General features: G+C 38.8%; 1 protein-coding gene across 4 annotated transcripts in view; it reads left to right on the forward strand.

The window, feature by feature from the left end:
• COL25A1 (collagen type XXV alpha 1 chain) overlaps positions 1–22,434 on the forward strand; it is a 450,135-nt gene that overhangs the window by 422,374 nt on the left and 5,327 nt on the right. Inside the window, exons 31-38 of one of the 4 annotated variants that reach the window (XM_034671874.1) lie at positions 1,825–1,905; positions 4,407–4,442; positions 6,009–6,062; positions 10,999–11,052; positions 12,493–12,519; positions 13,417–13,470; positions 16,845–16,931; positions 19,300–19,338. In XM_034671874.1, the coding sequence (XP_034527765.1) occupies positions 1,825–1,905; positions 4,407–4,442; positions 6,009–6,062; positions 10,999–11,052; positions 12,493–12,519; positions 13,417–13,470; positions 16,845–16,931; positions 19,300–19,338 (432 nt within the window). Of the gene's footprint in view, positions 1–1,824; positions 1,906–4,406; positions 4,443–6,008; positions 6,063–10,998; positions 11,053–12,492; positions 12,520–13,416; positions 13,471–16,844; positions 16,932–17,416; positions 17,495–19,299; positions 19,339–22,434 lie in introns of all 4 variants that reach the window. The other 3 variants (XM_034671873.1, XM_034671875.1, XM_034671876.1) reach the window with 3 other exon arrangements.

The following is a 22,434-nucleotide window of genomic DNA, read 5'->3' on the forward strand; positions in this document are numbered from 1 at the left end:
TGTCTCTTTATTCTTCATAGAACACCCTATCTTCTCGGAAGGCCAGTGAGTGGCAGTGTCTCAGAAGTATGGATTCTAGTTTGGGGTAAGGGCATTGTTTTCTGGGTTCAGAAGAGAGAGCCCATCTATCAGCTTTGTGGTCTTGGTCGTTATCTAAACCTCTCTGCGTCTCTTTTCCCGCTCTGGACTTAATCAGTAGTTCCTGTTCTGGGTTTCTCCTTGGGTTTCAAGGCACCACTTAAATCATAGATTTCAGAAAATTGTAAAGTTGTAAAGACTTGTAGATTACCTGAGCTCATTCCTTGATTTTACAGGTGATAATTTAGATTATTTGCCCTGAGTTACACTGCTAATTAAATGACTGATCTGGGACTAGAACTTAGGTCCAGAGTTGAGATTTGGTCTTTCTGCCACTACATTTGATTGTTTATAAATTCACCTTCTCAGTTAATGCCCACTCGTGCCAATGTATGATTCCTCACCACAGAACTTCATGGCCCAGCAAGGCAGCCCTGCCTGTTCATCATCTCAAGACCTTTAGCTGAAAGCCCACACACGTGCAAAGCCATCAGTCTCAAGTTGAGACCAATTAACTCAAGTTGACTCTTGGGCCTTGGCTTCAACCTCACATTGCCTTTAGCTCTGGGACATTCCCAGGATCACACTTACCCACCACAGCACATGTGGACTTCCTATAGTGGTAGCACTGCAAACATCCTACCTTCAGAATCCCCACAACCCATGAGGCCGTGCCAGTGTGTTCATTACTTTGTGACCCTTTGGAAGTTCGAATGCTAAGTGGGGCCCTGGACTCTATGTTTAACAAACATCACACTGACTTTCATCAATCAGACAAATGGGGAAAATGTTGCCCAGGTTAGTAATTCCTCCTGCTATGTAAGCACACTCTCTCCCCACTCCTGCTCCTACCCAGCGAGACTCAATAGGGCATTTGAGACTGCATCTTCCTTTCATAGATCTTTCCAGATTTTTGTGATGAAATTAATGCCTTTACTTAAAAGTTGAAACGTGAACAGGCCAGAACTCTTATTTCTAACGTGGTGCTGCTGATAGAAAACAGTTGCACTGTATTCTTAGGTTTTTAAATATCAGAGTCAAGAGAATTTCTCACTTACCGTGACTTTTGTAACGTCACCTGAGGTTAAATTCCAGCCTCCTTTATTTTAACATTGGACAGACAGTTAGTGAAACTGCATTTAAGCACAGTGGTCTTCATATTCTCTTCTGGGATTGGCTATTTGTTGTCTATGCTGTGGATTAATCCATGTAGGGATCTGACTTGGCAATGTCCGTGAATGAGGACTCACTAAATGGCAGTACTTCAAACATCAGCTGCTACATTTTTAGCTCATTCCCCAGGGCAAAATGCTTAAAGGCTTAAAATATCTGTATATAACACTGTCCTGCATATTCCAGTTTTTCATTCCAGCAGAGTGGGTTTTTCCTACTGAACCTCCTTCGACATCCTCCACTCTGTCTTTGACTTGCTTGGCGAGAACAAGGTAGCGGAACGCCAGTTTCTTTGATGTAGAACTGAAAACTGTGGACTCAGTCATACCCATTTCAGTTGTAAGGAGGACACTTGCTCAGGAGTTTTGCTTCCTGGAATATTATTTGTCAATTTCAGTTTATTAATTTTTTTAAATGTCTGAAATGAATTTTGAATGGATGCAAGACAAGTCTAGCCCAACTCTGCTGTTACCTAGAACTGGAATCTGCAACCATTTCAGAGACTGGCTCTCTTCTCTCGCAGTTGAAACACCCAATATAGCAACCAAAATTGGCATTTGCTTTTGCATTTAGGGTGAACCAGGGTTAAATGGTGTTAAAGGATTGAAGGGTGAACCAGGTCAAAAGGGTGACAGAGGACCCCTTGGTCTTCCAGTAAGTAAAGAAAACTTTCCATTTCAGTGCAAATCTCAGACTTTTCTTTCTACCCTAAGTAACAACTCTGGTTTACTTGGTGGCGATCTTACATTTAAGATTTCTGTGATTGGAAAACACATTCTATTAAAGCAGAGCTCAGCCCAGTTTTGTTTGATGCCTGCTCTTGTGTCGGAGGAAGACCCCATGACAAACAATGCTCTAAGTGTTCTGTCATTCAATTACATACATGCCAACCTTCCTCTTTAAAGACGGATGATTCTTCTCCCATCACCCTGCCCTTAAAAAAAAAAAAAAAGCATTATGCTGATTATGTCATAATTTCTGCCAAATATTTTTATAATTTAGTGCAGTTCAGAATCCTCCCTCAATTTTTTTTTCTCTTTTGATACCAAAAATTGTAGCCCTCTGTTGGGTGGCAGGTATGCAATTGGCCATTGCTGATGGTGTGAGGTCAGTGCTGTGGCTCCTTACGTTAATCAGTCATATCGTGGTCTAAATGTTTTGTGTTGTTTGTTTTGAAAATGCCCTCTTACATGGCTCTTTTGGCAACAGTGGACAGGATGGAAGAAGTATTTTGCAGTAGTTCTGAGATTTTTTTTTCTTGAGATTTATATTTTTAGTGAAAAGGAAATTTTCATCTTCCATGCACTTTATGCCAGTCTTTTTCCCACAACTAAAAAGAGATTTTTAAAAATAATTGTTAAATATGAGGTTTTAGTTTCAAGGTTTTAACATGCTAACTATTCAGTGAATGCAGATAAAAGTCAGTAAAGAACATGATAGATTACATTATTAAAATAAGACATAAAATTGGTAGAAAACAGTTTATACACATATTTTAGCATATTAAAAAATGTTGGTAGTTTAAGTTCTAAAGTATTCTACTCGATAGCCAGTGCCTTACATGGATCAGACACATAGCGGTGTTCAATATATACTTGTTTACTGAATGAATGATATAAGCCTTGTATTAGAGTATAGGTTAAATCACACCAGTTAGACCAATGGACTAAAGGCACAAAACCTCTATAACATATGTGAGTCATTAATTTGCATTCCAGGCAAATATAATCTTATACTATCAGCACAAAATTTTGCCATCTCCCTATTTGTTTTTAAATGTTATAATAATGGTGACTCTGAACAAAGTATCAAAAGGCAAAAAAAAGTTTGGGTTTCTGTTTTATTAAATCCTCAATCTGATTTCTTTAAAGTTTGCCCTAATTTCAGATTTAGGGGTAGTGATAATTTCTATGCAACATTTAGCCAAAAGCTCTACATATGTTAGCATTAAACAACAACACAGATTTTTTAGAATTCTAATAATTGCTAACGAAAGGTGCATTTTACAATTATAGTCTGACTCATAATAGAACTATGCAGAAGAAATGGTAAAATAAAAAACTAAAAACACTCAAGTAGATACGGTATGGCATTATTGGTAGAGTTTGCAGCTGGAATAGATTTTTTTTCTCCCATTTTTTATTATTAACTGTATCTGAAGCATAAAATGGGAACATAGTTCTGCAACCTTGCCAAGAGAATTTATAGGGCTAGTGTATCGTCTTTCTTAAATACTCCTTGATTTAATCAATATTTTTAAAGTACTATAAATCAGTATTTGAGTTTTGAGATACAAAAGACATATTCAAAGAAGTAATTGTGCTTATTCTTGAAACAAGCATTGAAAATGTCATATTTTAATAATACACTATACATAGCTTGGAGTTCAAGGCAAAAAAAAAAAAAGCATGCATTGACTGAGAATAACATTATATTTTTAAAGCATCTCCCCTTCAGACTTTGATGTAATGATTGTTTGAAGTGAATTGAGGAACAATTTTGTTTGGGACAGTTATTTTTTGTTTGTGGACTCATGAAATTTTTCTTGCTTTTTCCTGTTCCTAGCAGTCCCTCTAGTGGTAACTAATGTGAACACAGTTAAGAAAACCCAGGAAACAATGAGAATTGTTCATGTAAAATCCAGAGTCATTTTGGCATGGTGAAATTCTGCATTTGTTATGCATAAGTGCTGTTTTAGCAAGAAAAGCTAGAGTCTTTTTCTTCTCTGAAATGCTAACTTTGATTGATTATTCTAATGAGCCCTTTCTTAGAATATTGGCCATTATGTTTTTTTCAAAACCTAAAGAAATTTATTGTCAATAGTATAGTCTTTAGAAAATGTGTATCACATGGAGATTAGCAGTCTGTGAATGTTACCAGAAACTACTTTAAAACCCACTTTATAAACTTGATTTCTAAATAAGAGTTTGTCGAATGGAAATGTCATTAAAATGCCATCATCTGTGGGGTGTTTATTGTCACGTGGTTTTTTTTTGGAAACTAACAATTTGTAGCGATCTGATATTCATCCCAGACCCTGTGACTGTGTATGATGTTGTTTGAAGCGTTACATTTGTTCATCGGCACCTCATACTAATCTCTGTTCTTGTCCTTCGTGTTATACCCACCAACCCTGCTACCAACCAAATACACAGGGAGCATCTGGCTTAGACGGAAAGCCAGGATCCCGGGTGAGTCAGCACCTCATCTTGCTCCAACATGTTTTGTGGCTATGAATTTGTGCTTCGGGACAGACTGTCTTGCCCCATGTACTCCCATCAAGTGATGAGGGGGACATAAGACTGGAGTGAAGGGAGAAGATGTACAAAGATCTGGTACGAAAGGGAAAGGTGGGCAGAGCGGAGGCTGCAGCTCTGACTGACTCACAGCCTAAATGGCAGGACATCCTTCTGAAGCCCGAGTTCCAGTCTGGAGAACTTGCTAGGCGTCAAGAATGGCCAGTCTAACTAGCCTCACTGTCTTAGAATCCCAGACAAATTCTCCCATAACTAATGGACATTTCCTATGGTTCCATGAGCAAGTTCCTCTGAAGGGATCAAAATAATGTGAATTTATTTGAACTTGCTCTTCCTTTGATGTTTCTGTCTGTATCAAAACGGTGACTTCTTCCTTGACACTAACTTTTAAATCTCTGTTCATCGAAATGACCTGTCTGTCTTCTGTCATTTTGTCTCTCTTCTTTGGTTTTTAACAGCCCCATCTCTTAAATTTCAGCCACAGATAATCAGTGTCTAGAAGTCTTCTGAAGATGAACTTCGAGTTCAGGCAGTAAGAAAAAGATCAGATAAGGTGATGAGAATTCACCAACATCAGAATGAGTTGAAGCCCTAAATGATTTCACAGCGCAAAGCTCTGATAGAAGAAACAAGACTTGTAGAACATAAATAGGAAGACGATGTGAAAAACCTGTGCGGGAATAGTTCCTACGTTTGCAAATATTAGAACAAAGTCTTTGCAAATAAGCGCAGTCTTCCTGAAAATGAGCAAATTACCTGAAGTCCTTGCTACACGTTTAAGAATCAAAAAGAAATCCCAAGCTCTTCAATTCTAAAAACCTGCTTCAGGCAGTCATTATTTTCACTGGACCTAGTGTTCCCATATCCATTCAGTCTGAGACAGAAATCCTAATCCTGAACCAGGAGGCCAGAGGGCAATTACGCCATTAAATCAGCCGCTGCCGGTTTGTGCCCTGTAAGCCGCAGCAGAGCCTGTGAGAATAATTCCTTTCCTCTGAGCCCCCTGCTGCTCCCCGCAGAGCCAAGAAAGTTTGGTTTGAACAGTTCAACACTGTTCTCGTTTATTTCATATTCTTTTCCACTTGTGTAACTGTTGAAGCCTCTTAACCAGCTGAAAACAAGGTGTTGTGGCCCAGGAGCTTGGGGGTCAAAGTGGGTGGAGAATGGCCTTGGAGAAGTGAGATGAAGGGAAACAACTCCATTTCTCTCCTTAAGATGTTCTGTGAAGTCAGGGAGGAGGTATATAATTACATATGACTTCCAGCTTTTCCTGTGTGCCCTTCGTTGAAATACGCAATTATGTAACTCATCCTTTTTGCGTGAGTTTCTTTGAAAACCGCTGGCCTGAAAGAATCAAGTATAAAGGTCTTTGAAAGGAGATGAGTCGTCTTACTGACATTCTAAGGCGTCATTCACCCAGGAGAAGTCCAGGATAAGTTATAACTGCTTTTCTTATGGCCCTTGGGCTATGTCTCAAATTATTTTTATCTTTTTTTTTAGGGTACAGATGGCCCTATGGGACCCCATGGCCCCGCAGGTCCCAAAGGAGAAAGAGTAAGTTGCTTCTAAGGTTATTGAGCTGTGACCTAAAGACAACACAGTGTGGCTTTTCTGTTTTAGTTGAACTGAACTGTTCATTTCCTGGAAGAAATAAAGGACCATCTAAAATGTTAAATGAAAATATGCCATCTTAAGTCCTAATCAGAGTTATCACACTGGGGAGAACGACCAAGTATTAAAATAGAATGTGCGGGGCGCCTGGGTGGCACAGCGGTTAACCGTCTGCCTTCGGCTCAGGGCGTGATCCCGGCGTTATGGGTTCGAGCCCCACATCAGGCTCCTCTGCTATGAGCCTGCTTCTTCCTCTCCCACTCCCTGCTTGTGTTCCCTCTCTCACTGGCTGTCTCTCTCTCTCTGTCAAATAAATAAATAAAATCTTTAAAAAAAAAATAAAATAAAATAAAATAAAATAAAATAAAATAGAATGTGGCTGCCTTAATAAAAAATCATGCATACATCTACATAGCTAAAATAAATAGTTCAGACCATTCCTTCTCAACCCATAAGGAAGATATTTTCATTGGGCCTCAATCCAGAAAGTTGAAGTCCATGGGGCTAAAATATCCAGGACTACATATTCTGGTTGATAATCTTTTATATAAAGCTACTGTATTCTTTCAGAGTAAGTTATAACTTTTTTTCTAAAGGAAATTACCAAACCTAAGTGTTCTTCTCCACACAGTTACACATGCTCCTTTATTTATTTATTTTTTTAGCAAAAGAATAGGCTGCCTTTCTTTAACCATAAGGAAATAATTTCAGTGCACTATAGAACAAAAACCTTTCACTAACCTCCCTATTGCTAGGCCCTGTTTCCATATCCTTGGGAGGAAAAAAAAAAAAAAAAGAAAGAAAGAAAAGAAAAAAGACCTTCAGAGCGGAAGATAAATATCTGACACCAAAAAATGTATTGCAGCCTCAGCAGCTGGTCTTCTGTCTGGAACTTTTCTCCCCTCTTTCTCTGTTTTTCTCCCACTTTTTCCTTTCTTCACTTTGGGAAACTTGGAAGTTTTTCTGTGTCTGAGCAGAATTGTGTCATCAATTTCCCCACCATCCAGGAGAGGCTGTAAAGAAAATATCCTAAGAGTAAGGGCTTCAAAATGTTGGAATGATTCATTGTGCAAGCTGCGGTCTTTTAAAACTAGATCTGTTTTCTTCAGTCTGGGGTAATTTGCTTTAAAAATAGAGGGCCACAGAGTGATTTCTTTGGCATCCATCCCAATTCCATAATTCTGTGTTCTATAAAATGCATTCATTCAGCAAATATTTATTACATTTTATGATCTATAAAACACAGTGTATTCCTAGTGTGAAATGGAAGCACTCTCCTCCCATTTGTGTAGTCTATTTTCCTAATTTGCTGCCGTGAATTGAATAATGCCATTATAATTGGTTCGTGATCCTATAACCTTTGACTAATACACTGCATATATTTAATCAATACCGTAAAGGAAGCAGCTGTTTTCTGTGTGACCTAGCAGAGTTTACACGTAATTGCAGAGGGGGAAAAATATCAGCAAGAAATAGCCAGATAATGAGGCCAAAGTGAGTACAAATAGTACAGACTGTACGTACAATGATGAGGAAGTCTGGCTTATCCAAGGATGCTTCTAGAAAGAGGTGAATCCTAAAGGAATAAATCATCTGAATCTGCAGTTGTCTTAATTCTAAAATCAAACTGACTTATGAAGATCATCTTAATTAAAAATATTTAAAAGCGAAGAGCCTCATGCCGCTGACGCACCCAAGCATTGTATCAAGAAACCCAGCCCATGTACTAAAAATGGAGCAGCAAATCTCAAGTCGTCTTTTGGCAGGATGCCCTTGGGGCTCAAGAGGGTTTACCGTTGGGTAAATCAGCTGCTACTTCCGATAGCTCCACAGTGTCACAAGAGTATCAGGTCTCGGCGCTGGGGCAGAATTAAGCAGGCGAGCAAATGAAATCGCTAAGAATTTTTGAAGACATAGTTTAAGTCAAATGGTGTGCAGTGTAAAGTGTTACACTTGTATTTACTCAGCACGTTAACTATCTTAACCGGATCATATATCAGTGCTCTCCACGTACCCCTCACCCCAAGTGCCAAACTGGAGTGCGATTCTCAAAGTTAATTGACTGAGGTGCCATCTGGACTCTCCTGGAGAAGTTTCCAGTTTTAAAGAGGAAGGAATCAGGAATCCACTGGAGAAGAATTCCTCAGTGTAGATATGCAAATTAAAGAGCCTGAAAGAAATGAGATGGGCCTAAAAGAAACCAGGCATTCCACAGACAGTGTCATTCAGAAATGTTAACCGCATGAGTGACACGTGAGCCCTTCAAGGACCTGATGGGTCCTGATGCCTAGAGCTGATTTCTTCATCTGGCCTTGTAACTGCTTAGGAACTCTGTGAAGGGTGTTAAATCTGAGAGGTTCAAAAGTTTTTCAGAAATTATTTAATTCAGGAGAGGAATTCGAATCCCTATTTCATTTCATATTACATATTCAAATTAAAAGTTTTCAAGCTGGGACCATTAGGATGCTTTTGACTCTAAGTGACAGAATCCCAACTCAAAATGGCCTAAACAATAGAGAAATTCGTTGTTTTACATAACAAAATATTCAAAGGAAGGACTCTTGGCTCTGCTTCTGTGCCCTTTCCACACGCTGGCTTGGTCTTCTGCTCACAGGCAAGCCGGTCGCAGTCCCTACAAACCTCACCTCCAGTGAGGCATCCGCAGACAACCAACAGACATCATCTCCTCCTGTGTCTCTTCCTCAGCAGTGAGCAAACCCTCCCCATCGGCCCGGATTGGGGCCTACGTCCACTCCTGAAGCATTCGCTGCCCAGTGAAATGCAATCGTCATGACCTTAATGCAAGTATTTCCGGTGAGCAATTCTGTAAGAGGAGTTCCACAGACAAACGTTTTACTGGCAGCTTAATTCAAACAAGCCATGGTATATTCATTTTAAAACCACAATAAAGCTGAAAGTACTCAGAGGAGAGAGAAGGGAACAGGTCTATCAAAAAAATCTGTGGACTCACTCCGGGTCACGTGACCTTTCCTTTTAAACCCCCACCTCACACTACACCACCCACTCCCCCGCACACCGTCACCACCCCCACCCCCATTTAAAAAAATCATTACTAGGGACGCCTAGGTGGCTCAGTTGGATAAACATCTGACTTTGGGTTTCAGCTCAGGTCGATGGAGCCCCACATCAGCCTCTGTGCTCAGCATGGAATCTTCTTGAGATTCTTTCCCTCTTCCTCTCCCTCTGTTCACTCTCTCTCTCTCTAAAATAAAGAAATAAATAAAATCTTTAAAACATCATAAATCACACTGCCAGATCAAACTGAAAGAAATTTAATTGGAATGGGTTGCCAAACTCTTTTCATTAAAAACAAGACCTCTAATTGTATATTAATGACGGTAGCTACTATTTATGGGACATATTATTTGGTGACATATTTCATATTTTATAATCACATTTAATCTTCTGAAAAATTCTTGAAGAATATGTATTATTCTTATTTAACAGCCAATGAAACTCAGGCATAGAAAGGTTAAGAAAGTTACCTAAGACCACACAGTCAGTAAGTACCAAACTGGAATTCAAATTGAAATCTGTTTCATTTCAAAGCCTGGCCACCTTACTGAATGGGATTGCTGATCTCTCCGTAATAAACATAAAGTAATGAGTAGAAGTTCAACAAGCTTTTATTGTATTTATTTTCAGTACTCTCTTTACACGATATGTGCCTCTAGGTGACAGTGCTAATTAGTTCCACCAACCCTGTGTTTAGAAAGAAGAATGTGAGTAGGGACTTGAAATTTGCTCACACAGGAATCGGGAGTACAGAGACACAGAGCATAATACTTACATCAGCACACACAGCTACCAGCAGGTTCGCATTTTAGCCATGAAAAAGATTTGCTAACCTTTAAACTTTAAGGGTGTGATAAAGGAAAGTAACATTTTCTTCTTGGCCCCTGATATAAATATCAATAAATATCACCATTACTCCTGAAGTTTGCCTGCTAAATCCTGATAAACACTAATTTTAGAGATAGCAGCTGAAGAAAACACTACTTGAAATGCAGAACATTTCTTTATTATAATTATTTCATGTTCATGGGATGACCTCTAATCTCACCTCCAATCTCACATTATTCTTTAATAAGCCTTCAAGATTATCATTATCACATATATTGTTATAGCTGGGGCAAGATATTCTATTTAAATAGGCACATGGAGAGCAGGTGATGAAGGGAATATATACCCACCTTCTCAGGCATTTCGAAGAAGGCATAAAAGTTTTTAAACTCTTTTTTTCAGAAAGGAAACAAAACATGTACAGGATTGTACTGACTTGATTCATTCAACAAGTATTTCCTATGCACCAGACACTACTAGGATCCATGAGGATGCAGGAGGGACCCAACTAGAGGCCCTGGCACCCAGCGTGCATATTCCAGTGAGGAGCTCAACAGAGAATAAAACTGGCCGGTGTCTCCTGCTGTGGGCGGCCATCAAGTAAAATACACCTCGGTGAAGGGCCAGGGCAGCCAAGGAAGAGACATTTGATAGGAAAAAAAAAAGACATTTTATCCCTCTATTTTAAAAATGTAGTAACTTAAAATGATGAGTAACAAATAAATGTTTCACACGGATGCCGAAGAAACCCAAGTACAGCACTCGAGAATAGGCAAGTCCTTTGCACAACTGGGCTGCAGCCCTCTTACTGCCCTTCTTTCAGAGGTAATTTGGTAAAATGTGCAAATGTGGGTTTCTTTCACCTTTTCACTGACAGAGACCCCAGAAGAGCCTGCCGTCATTGGAATCTTGATAGAATGGCACCTCACCTGGAGGCTTTATACATAGGCCATTAGGAAAAGTGTGTGAATATAGGCATTTGTATGTGAATTGAACTTTATGGCTTTCATTTTAGGGTGAAAAAGGAGCTATGGGAGAACCCGGACCCAGAGGACCCTATGGTCTGCCTGTGAGTTCTGTCTTTTGTCTCCACTGTCAGCATGCGTAGATGACCTGAGGCACGGTTAACCCCTCCCTGGTAGGACAGACTAATCACGTTAGAGTAGCAAAGAACTATCCACTAATTCTCCACAACACCAGTGTTACCATGTCCTTCCTGGGTCATAGTCACACCTATTCTCCCACTCACATACAGACACACACACACACACACACACACACACACTTCATGAGATTGAGAGGATCAGAGACTGTCCACAAGATGAACAGAACAACCCTGAAAGCAGGATTCCCACTGTCAGAAAACACCCTCCCTGCGCCATCTGACTAGACACCGAGAATGGGCACTTCCTGGGAAGGTCACTGCTAAAAGTGGGTGTGGAAGTGTTCTCATAGGTTACTTACTAAACTAATCTTGCTAATAAAAGTGATTTCTCAAAAGGATGCTTACAATGACTTTGATGTTTCTGACCTTTTCTAACACACTGCAATGACAAGACATCTTAAGAACATAGAATGTTGATAGTGGTCTGTCTTCTGAAAATTCTCAGTTATCCAGTCTTCAAATTGAGGCTGTAGGCGTGCTTCAGAACATTATCTTTGGGATAATTATAAGGGATCCGATAGGGTAGGACTACAAGAGAAACACATAGTGTATCAAGGTTTTTAACCCCTATATACCTACCACATGTTTTATACCTTACAGTTTTTGTGAACGAAGATAATAAACTTAAGCCAGGATTCACGCTGGCTGAAAGAGATGCTGATTTTGAAATAAATTTCAAAATCTAATTGTCGGAATTAAAGCAACTTTCCAGTAACTTGGATGGATCTGTTGTGTGACACAATAGGATTATGGCCCGGATAATCCACACCATGGGGTGAATTTATCAATCCTTCCACAACAGTCTGGTGATTCCTTTGTATCTGGGGATCATTTATTGACAAAGCTTACTTAAAAACAGTTTTTCAGTTGTGACCTTCACACCCTCAATAGTCAGCCAAATGAAAACTATACTTAACAATAAACAGTTTTCACATTCTTTACTCAGTTATGAGCCAAGTGCTAAGTTATCAAGTTGAGGCGGTGCTGATTTGCATAGTTTATTAGTGCTGGTATGTTTTTAAACCAACTAAATGGTATTTATGCTTTCAACTTATTCCCGGATTGAACGATTGGATGCCACGCATTAAACTTGAACAAAATATCAGACTATGTAACCTAATCTATAATACAAAATTTTTCATGACTCTTAACTGCAGCATTAACGGTCACTTCACCTGCTTTGGTGAAAGAAATTTGCATTGCTAATTCATAAAGACTCTCTCAGATTTCTGAAGTAGATCTAACACTAGTGTTGCATGTCCAGGCAGCCTTAAATAAGACAATAGCAGTAACCTATTCATGACACGTAGGAGCACTAATGCACCTGCTATGGTTCTTTGGCAGGGGAAGGACGGAGAGCCTGGTCTGGATGTAAGTAACACATGTACGATGAACGTCTTCCTATGATAAAGATGCTGATGGTCTCCATCATCAATAACAGCAAGAATACTTTGTTTTCCGTGCACATAGTTATGCATACGGCATATATTGCTATGTGTGTAGGCTGCAACATAAAACACACCACTAGCATCTGCATGAGATAAACAGAAAAACAAAACAAAACACATAATTAGTATAAAGTTAATAACTAACAGTTGATAATGGCACTTCAAAATGCTTTCCCAAATTAGAGACACCCTGGACATCAGTAGTTGAACCACTTATTTAAAAATATGCATAAAATTAAAATATGTTTCACGTGCCACCCTTCGGGAATGGTATACTGTGTTTATTCTCAAAGCTGTTATGCAGTAGTTTTTCCTTTTAGCATAAAGTATCTATATGTTTTATAATAACATAATTCTATAAAAAATAGAGAATGCCAAAAGTAAATGCCTCTTGAAATGATCTCTCTTTTGTGAATGTAATAGCAGCCTTATTATTTGAAGAGTAATAATAGCAAAAGTAATAATAGTTGACTTTTTATTGAGCACGTGTTATTTGCAAGCTTAAAATGCTGTGAGGTAAGTGATTTGCTCAAGGCCGCCCAAGTCCGTGTCCTTGCTAGGATTCAAACTAGGATCCTGGTATACTTTCCACTATATATATCTCAGGAGAAAAAGCAAGAAGTGTGTTTCATATAGATAACTGAATTGCTAAACAATTATTACCACTAAGTGCTACTGTAACTCTCTAAGTTTTGAGACTCTTGGCCGTGCCATTTTTCTTCATATTTGCACTCAGGAGCACGGAATCTTACATTTTTTAAAATGTGATTTGGTCACAATTACATCAATAGATCTTTTTGGTTTGCTTTTTATCCTCCAGGGCTTCCCTGGTCCACGAGGCGAGAAGGGTGATGTAGGAGAAAAGGGAGAAAAGGTGACCTCTCCATTCTAGCATGTGCCTGTTTGATTTTTCTCATGCCGTGTGCTTTGCTGTTCAACCTATGCGATTCTTTCATATATCTAATTTTTCTCCATCCTGTGCTCCAAAAACACACCAATGCCTGATCTAAAAAAACCAGGTCTTCGCAGAGGAATGAAGAAGGCTACAGGGCTAGAAATAAGGTCATAGTCTAGCATAGAAGAAAAAAATTGTAATGCCTGATAGCCAGGCTTACCTGACACCAATTTGTTGAAAGATGTAATGTCCAGGGATTCTTAGAAAGTGAAATTAAAAGGCATTATTACATTAAAGTAAAATTAAATAGCACAAATCTGCAAGGGTCTTCTGGCAGAGCTCATCTAACCCTGTAAAGCCAGCATCTCATTTTTATGCACAACATTCCCAGTAGAGAGATAGAAGATGTGTCCTGTATTCTTATTATTTGATTGGAAAATGCAGGGCAAGCAGTGTGACTGATAAACCCCAGTGAGTTTATCAGGGACTAGGACTTGCCACTTTCAGATGCTGGAGATATTTTTAAATGAAGATATTCCTGTATTTTATGAAGTTGGTGTTTAGGTCCTATCTAGCGACCACCCAACCCAGGGTATATAGTGGCCAATATCGGGCAAATTGGTTTTATGTCTGAAAGCAAAATTTGGATTACGGATTTTTGAAATCATTTCTTCCTTTGCTTGGATCCTTGAACAATAATTGTTTACACTGGACACAGCAAAAGAAGTAAAAGTGGCTGAAATTGTACCTTCCCACTTCAAATTTAAACCAATTCTGTTTCTCAGATTAATTCATGTCCTGCTGTACTTAACAACACAGTTTTCAAAACCCTATAAATTCCTTGTGACAGTGAAGTTGATTGCTGTTGAAAAGCAAGGCCAAAATCAGAGTTGTCAAAGAAAGAAGGGTATTAAGCCTGCTGTGTGTTCCTTAAGCTTTAGACATCACCTGGCTTCCCGCTGGTAGGGAGAGCTCCTGTCGGTAACGTAAAAGCACCATCGTCATTATCATCACATTTTATTGAACACTTAACTATATGTCCTCATTTCACAAAGAAACTGAAGCATAAAAAACAGTTCATTCCAAAGTATAAGTGCTAACTATAAAATATGCATGTGTTGATTTGAGATAAATTGTACATGCAAGATTTTAGCCCAAGGTGGAGGTGCTTTGAAGATTATAGACATTTATTTTATATTTACCTAATGGGTTGTATGAGTCTAAAATCTTATTCACTCAGAAGTATGTCACCGTTATGGGGATACTCATTTTAATGATCTTTCAAACAAAGAAGAAATTACCAGTATGGCAACTTATGAAAACACGAAGCTATAAATTTAATCCTCAGAATGATGTTAATGACTCATGCAAAAGTATGTCCATATTTCAGATTCCATGATTAGAAGTTTTATATTTAGGAAAATTAGATCCAAATGTGAATACTTTATGTATATCATTCTTTAACGGGGAGATAAAAATTAGCAAGAGCCCTCATGTGCTCATACACACAAGGGCAGATGGTTTTGTGTTGCATAGGGAATCACTGTTACAAAACTATGTCGGTTCATAATAATGCTGATTCATTATTCTTTGTATAGTAGTGTCTGTTTTCCATAAAGCTTGAGGTCTGCTAACATATTACTGAAAAATGATTCCTATAGCCTGTTAGAGTCAACATTTATATAACAACACTTTCCTGTGGAGTGATTCATTTCAGTTGATTTACCAAATAATGAATTCTAAATTAATTAATACCCAACACACCTGTCTCATCTATGTGAAGAAGAGCCCATTGCCTCCTGGGAGGGAAGAGCTCACCCAAACAAGTTTGAATCAATTTTACATCGTGGCATTGAAGTTATTTGCTGAGGATGTTGACCGATCTTGCATGAGTGAGCAATTTAGTCCTGAACGCTCCTCCCGTCTTACTTCCTGTCACACCTGCTCTCATTTCACCCTGGATTCTCAGGTCTTCGTCTTTGATCATGATTAACTAAACCACACAGAATTTCTCTCTTTCCCCAGTATTCAAGAAACCCAAGTGTTTTTGATTCTGAGCCTTCTGATGCAATCTTTTTGGCACACAGGAGACAAATGAAGAGCTTTCACTCACACAGTCAGAATGAATGCGTTAATTTGAATGCTTATCTCATATATATCTTATGTATATGTCTTTGAATATTCATGTTGTTTCACCTCTGAAATTATTCACTTTTATTGTAACTGCCTTCCTGAGTGCAGAATGAATACACTAATTTAAATATGTATTGCTCCGTATTTTGTATTCTGTACAGCACCAACTTCTTGTCTACAAATATGCAGAGATATTTATGTTAATGAGAAACAGCTGAGGTGCATTCCTTCCTTCTCCTCCTTTTGCCTCCTTTCCTTAATTCCTCCATTCCCGTGATCCATGCAGATTTCCACAACCTCTGCCTTGATTCCAAACTACTAATTTCCACGGCTACATTCCCACTGTGTAATTATCCTGCTACCTCAGTTTTAGTATTAGCTCAACCGAGTCCAAACTGCTTTTCCTCTCTTGAACAAAATTTTTTATTTTTTGGCTTTTGTTTCATTGTGAGTAAGCTGGAAACCCATTTACCATTGTGAACACCTGGCATGAGATCTGTAAGAGTGAATTAAAGACCATCCCTGGATTTATAAATAAGTCCGTTTCTCCAGTTGGCATTGCTGAGAAGTATTAGCACTTTTAAAATTTGTTTACCTGATATAGTAAAGAAAACATTTGCTTTTAGTTTCCTAAAAAAAAGTTAAAAAAAGAAGCATATTTTAATATACTGAATACTTTTAAATAGAGCTACTAAAAATAATGTCATAAAATTGGATACATTTCCAAAAGAAAGAAGCTGTTAATATTTTGTCCTTTTTCGTCCGGCTCAGCGTAGCTTCATCTGTTACAGGATCACAAAAAAAGTAAGCTGACAAGGTATTGAAAATTGGTAAAGTATTCATTATTCCTCTGAATTTGACCCGCGCCGCTGGCTGGCTCCCATACACTTGGGATCCGTCATCCTCACCAGATCTGCAGCGGAAACACCTCATTCACCAAAACCGTGGCGCTGGGTCTAAGTCAGCACTTGATGTGTTGGCTTTTTAAATCTCCTTCTTTCATCTTGTTGAGTATCTTAACTAAAATCCCACCTAGCACTGCCCAGAATCCATTGTCACTCTGAAAGTATAAGTTATCTTTTATAATATCATGCCTTACCTAAACAAGAAAACAGTGGTAAATGCCCTTCCAGACATTTATTGGCTAAACCATCTTTTGACTCGCCATTATTTCCCCCCCAAATAAAACCTGTCTTTTATTTAAACCCTTATATCCACAGGGGGAAAAGGGAAAGAAAGGCAAAAAGGGGCCTAAAGGGGAGAAAGGAGAACAGGGTGCTCCTGGATTAGATGCACCTTGCCCGTTGGTATGTCTTACTCATGGAACTCTGTCTCCAGATATCATGTGTGAAGGAATAAACTGGGAGAAGAGCAAGCTGGAGGGACCCGTAACAGCAGGAGTTCTGATTGGGGTTGTTTAAGAGAGACTTCAAAGAACCACACACATTTTTCACGGGCTCTCCCAGTATATTCCATGCCTCGTCTCTGGCCACCAGCTCTGCTTGGTTTCTTAACACTCAGATATTGATGTGCAACTGGCACGTGACTGTAGCATCTGAAAAGGACTTAGTGCTATTCCACACCATTCAAAAGAGAAAGTTACGGTTCCGAGAGAAGCCCTGATTACAGGGATAGGTTGAGCTCTTATTTGATCCAACTTCAGTGGATGTTACTTTGTCCTTCAGAGTTGCTCCTCTCCCAGCCTTTCGGGATTGTAGTTATTTCTTTAGCAGAATTTGTGCTTAAGTGATTTCTTGTGTTAGTAACATTATGAGTTAATCTTTACAAACAGGGATTCCGTGGCGTTAAGGGGGAAAAAGGGGAGCCAGGCCAGCCTGGCCTGGATGGGCTGGATGCCCCTTGCCAATTGGTACAGTATTTCTCTTTCCTACCACCCTGCATGCAATTCCTTTGTTTATTACATAGTCATCTCTATCAGTGTAAAGTGGTACTTCTGGAACAAGCTTTACATGATAAACACGCTACATGCATGTGCATGAACAGCTCCTTCAGCATCTCTGCAGAGTGAAGAGAGCAAGCACGCCTTTCCATCAAAGACTGCAAATTAACCTCCTGACATTGTCCTCACAACTGACCCGACTGCCATGTCTGAGTTCTGGGGAATGTTAACCTAGTGGATAAATACGGAGAGTACATGCAAATGACATAAAATCTACACGAAGGAACTGCTAGGCCGTAACTTTGGGTTCGATCCCTAAATTTAGCTCGTCCCCCCCTCCTTTTTCTCCGAAAGAAATAAAGGCATTTTTGCCTCTTCCACTACATTTCTGTCAGGCTGTAAATAAGGCCAGACCTACAGAGTTAAGCATCTGTGGTCAAGAGTTAACTGGTTCAAGGGAATGCTGTTAAGAGACCATAGGGAAGGAAACCAAACTTCTCTGAGCCTCTAAAGATGGTAATAGTCTGCAGCCCAACCCTCCTCTTTGTCACATAACCTTTTCAATTTAATGGTCTCTCCTTTTGAAACTCACTTTCCTAAAGTAGACAGAGCTCCCCTATCCCCACTGGCATGAACTCAAAATCCCCTTACACTAAAATCTAAAATTCCACTGGGTGATCCTCTCCCTGTACCAATCTGGCATTACCAAGTTTTTCCCAAATAGAAAGCTATTTCAAAGTGGGGTTTTTTTACATTTAAAAAGAATGCATATTCATATTTTCTGAGGTATAAAAGAAAACTTTTTAGGGTTGTTTTATACTTATTGATTGTTATACTTGGTCTGCATGTTCTTATATTATTTTTCAATGCTAAGCATGATTCTTTAAAGATAAAGTCATATTTCTTAAGCCTTTTAAGAGATTATATTGATAGAAAAAATGAATTTGGTAAATAATTACAATTAAAAATCTCAATATGAGTGTCTAGTCTTTTATTTTATTTGTTTGTTGTTAATAATAAATAATATCTTACAATCACTTTGTTAGGGGAAAACACAAGCATGCCTCATAGTATATCGACTCTTCCTGCCTTATTTCTATCATTTGTATCTGAAGAGTGCTTGCACTTTAAATGAAAGTAAATTGTGCAATGTTTAGGAATCTCTTGTTGATTCAGAATTGGTTAATGGGCTTCTAAAGACTTTCTAATTAAAAAATCGATGAATGCTATAGATAACATCTTACTATAAAGATATAGATGAGCTGCCTGTCTTTTAATTCAATTAATTGAATGCGTTCTACTATATTGGCTTTTAGTATGGAAAAATAAAAGATACTGGCATGTGAAGAGCTAAGAAACTTCAGATAGAAATGGTTCATCATTGATTATTCATCGTTATCATGCATTCAACCATAGATCACAGTGACCAGGAAGAGAAGTTGTTTTTATTTAATAAAGATAATTGTGAAATGTGTTTTAATGCAATTAAGAGGAATAGTACAGATTTATTGTCTAAAGGTGGAACTGAGTAGGCCCCCATCCTTTGTAAAGTACTTTTTCTAAATTAGGCATAATTTTTTCTATATGTATTTTCAAAATGTGCCATCACTCTAGAAAGCATTTGAATTTTCTTCCTTTTAACTAACGTTGGGTATTCTGTTGGGAGTTGGTAGTTAGAAAAAAAATGCCTGTGACTATAGGCACTGAGCCTGTGAATTGTGAAGTATGTTCACTTCTGTGGAGCCTGAGGAATTCTTACTCTTCTCTTTAAACAGGGGCCAGATGGATTACCCATGCCTGGCTGTTGGCAAAAGGTAGGCTTTACAGAATTATTTCCAAAAGATGCACTCCCCCTATCTCTTCCCCTGGCTGGGTTTTTTTCCATTTAGAATAGACCTTTTGAATTTGACATTCTTGAAAGTTGTTTGGGCATTAAAAAGCAAAAGATTCTGTCTCCAGAATATCTTTTGATTAATATGCTTGCTGCTGATTTCCTTCTAAACTGATGAGTGAAAACAGTTCTTAACAAACATTGTAACTTGGAAACCTTCCCTATCTAATCCTTTCTGTGGAATGGAAAGGGGCAGTGCATCTTGACAACGGTTTGCTTATATCAATAAACTCCTTGTCCTCCTACTATTTAAAAGTATTCTTAATTGCGGCTCTTTTTCTATTTATGATCAATTACGTAGGCAAACATGCAAATACATGGTAGAACCCTGCCAATATTAAACATAAAGCTGAGAAAGCAGAAAGTGTAAGCATGATTTTTTTTCTTCAGTGATGATTTATCTAGAAGAAACTGTTTAAGTTGGTGTTTTTTAAGATATCCATTTATTCTAGTCTCTTCATATGGCTACCCATGGTCACTATGTATATATTCAGTATGGAAGGGAACTTTATAGAGAACTTTCTCTGTACAAAGGCTGTATGAGGAGCCCTTTCATCAAGGGATAGCATTTTACTTAATCCTCACAATAACCCTAGAGGGTATTATTACCTTCAACGATGCTGATGAAGAAACTGAAATTCAGAGAGTTTAAGTAACTTCCAAGGGCACGAGCCTGTACCCAAATAGAAGGAGAAGTGGGCGGTGGAAAGCAATGGCAGGACTTGAAACAGGGAGGAGGTCTGTAGGCGCTGTCCTAGTCCAAGAATACCAACCCTGTACACAATAGTGGTGTGAACTTAATTATAAAGAACTGTGTATATATGCTACTGGCAGATAAAGGAATTCCACGGATGGAAAAATGAGCTAGGGGGAAGTATCAACTGCTTTGATCATTCTGAGGTTTTTTCTCTAACACCTTGTGGCTTGTTGAGTACCTTTTGACAGGCATGCCTCATTGGCAAAACTATACTGAAGTCTAGGGTTGCAGAGAGATGAAGGGAAACTTGACTCTCGGAGTGTCTCATCTCCTCAGCTCTGTTGGTGAGGAGATCCTGTGTAGCTCGCTCTCCCCCTTCGCCGCGTCCCCCCACTCGGCCAGGGAAAGGAAACCTCCTCTGTCAGGAGACTCATCTATTTAGCAGCTCCCCATACTCACTTTCGGCCTGTCAGAGAATTAGCTCAATCACAGCTGGGGTCAGGGGGTTCTCAGGAAGGTGGGCCTCTCGTATTCTTCTTCACCTGAGGAACGTATCCTTTCACCATCAGAACCCCTGTTCTCAGAATCTTGAATAGCATCCCGAGCTGGAATTACCATTTACTCTTTAACCATTGACCTGTAATCTAATACTGTAATGATTTTTTAATACAGTCCTGGGTACACTTTACATAGAGGGAGATGTGGAAAGGCTTACTTTATCCAGCCTTCTGACAGAACTCAGATCTTCGGTTTACATAATTATCGGCTTCCTCTAAATCTTTTCCTTTTTGTGAGGGCATAGTAATCATGGCACTAAGCAAAGGACTCATCTTTTTGGTTCATGAAATGGCCAAACCTACTAGTAATCCAAATAGTATTAGAAAATCAGGAATTTCCCTTTTAAGGACTCATTCTTCCACAGAATAGACACTGTATTCTACATAGGATTAAGGACTTCTTAAATCTAAACCCTTTTTTTTTTTTTTTTTTTTTTTTTTTTTAGAAAGAGAGAGTGAGTGTGTGGGGGGAGGAAGGGGAGGGGCAGGGGGAGAGGAAGAGAAAGAATCTCAGGCAGGCTCCACGCCCAGCGCAGAGCCTGACGTGGGGCTCAATCTCACGACCCTGAGGTCATGACCTGAGTTGAAATCAAGAGTCAGATGCTTAACTGACTCGGCCACGTGCCCTCTAACTTCTTCTTATATGAAGGACTCAATGCGAGCACTTCAGTACTGCTTACCGCGCTCTCCAACACACACAAATGCACATGATGGTGATCAACCTCGTCCGACACCACCTCCCTCCAAAAATAAGAAAAGAAAAAAGAAAGAAAGAAGAAGAAGAAGGGAGGAGGAGGAGGAGGAAGAAGAAACAATTAGAAAAATAAAATGTTCAAAAATCTCTCATGTGGTCAACTTAGCTATCTCAAATTATTTTTTAAGCGATATTTTTTAAAGATGTCTAGTAGATTATGTTGAGTTAGTCCTGTTTTACATGGACTACGCTGTTAAACACTTCTGTTTATTAGCCTCTAGAGCACAGTGGTGAATGTATGAAAACTCAGAGTGTGGTAGCAACGTAAATTACTGTGATTCATGAGCAAGTCTCCTTAAGGGGTCATGCTACCCTCAGTACTAATTTTTTTCATGCAAAATGGTTTGATGTTTGTTTGAATGGCTTTTCTTTCTAGATATAGTTCTGTTTTCTAAATGTTGAAGAATAACGATGTACCAGTTCACAGTGTAATTCATACAGTGAATAAATGGCAGAATTTATGTTAAGAAAGTACTTTCAGGGGGCGCCTGGGTGGCTCAGTCAGTTAAGCAATCTGCCTTCAGCTCAGGTCGTGATCCCAAGGGTCCTGGAATTGAGCCCTGAGTCGGGCTCCCTGCTCAGTGGGGAATCTGCTTCTCCCTCTGCCCCTCACCCTGCTCTTGTGCCCTCTCTCTCTCACTCTTTCTCTCTCAAATAAATAAATAAAATCTTAAATAAAAAGAAAAAAGAAAGTAGTTTCAGGCTATTAAAGTTATCCATCCTCATCCAGAGATTAAAAACCATGTAACAGGAAAAATACCTATAGGCTTCATGTTTTTTATTCATCAGATTCCTTTACTTATTTATTCATATTTTTTAATGTTTCACTAAACTTTAATTTTGTGAGGTAGGAATGACAGGTTTGCAGCAAAACCTTCCTAAAGTAAGGTGACAGATTTTTTTAAGTTAGGTTTTAAAATCTGGAAGAAGAAAAAAAAAGAGAGAATCTTTAAAATTCTGTAGATTTTTTACAAAACACTGGTACTCAAAAAAATACATCTGTTTGAATTT

Source organism: Ailuropoda melanoleuca, chromosome 11 (assembly GCF_002007445.2).
Source record: "Ailuropoda melanoleuca isolate Jingjing chromosome 11, ASM200744v2, whole genome shotgun sequence".
Classification (NCBI taxonomy): domain Eukaryota; kingdom Metazoa; phylum Chordata; class Mammalia; order Carnivora; family Ursidae; genus Ailuropoda; species Ailuropoda melanoleuca.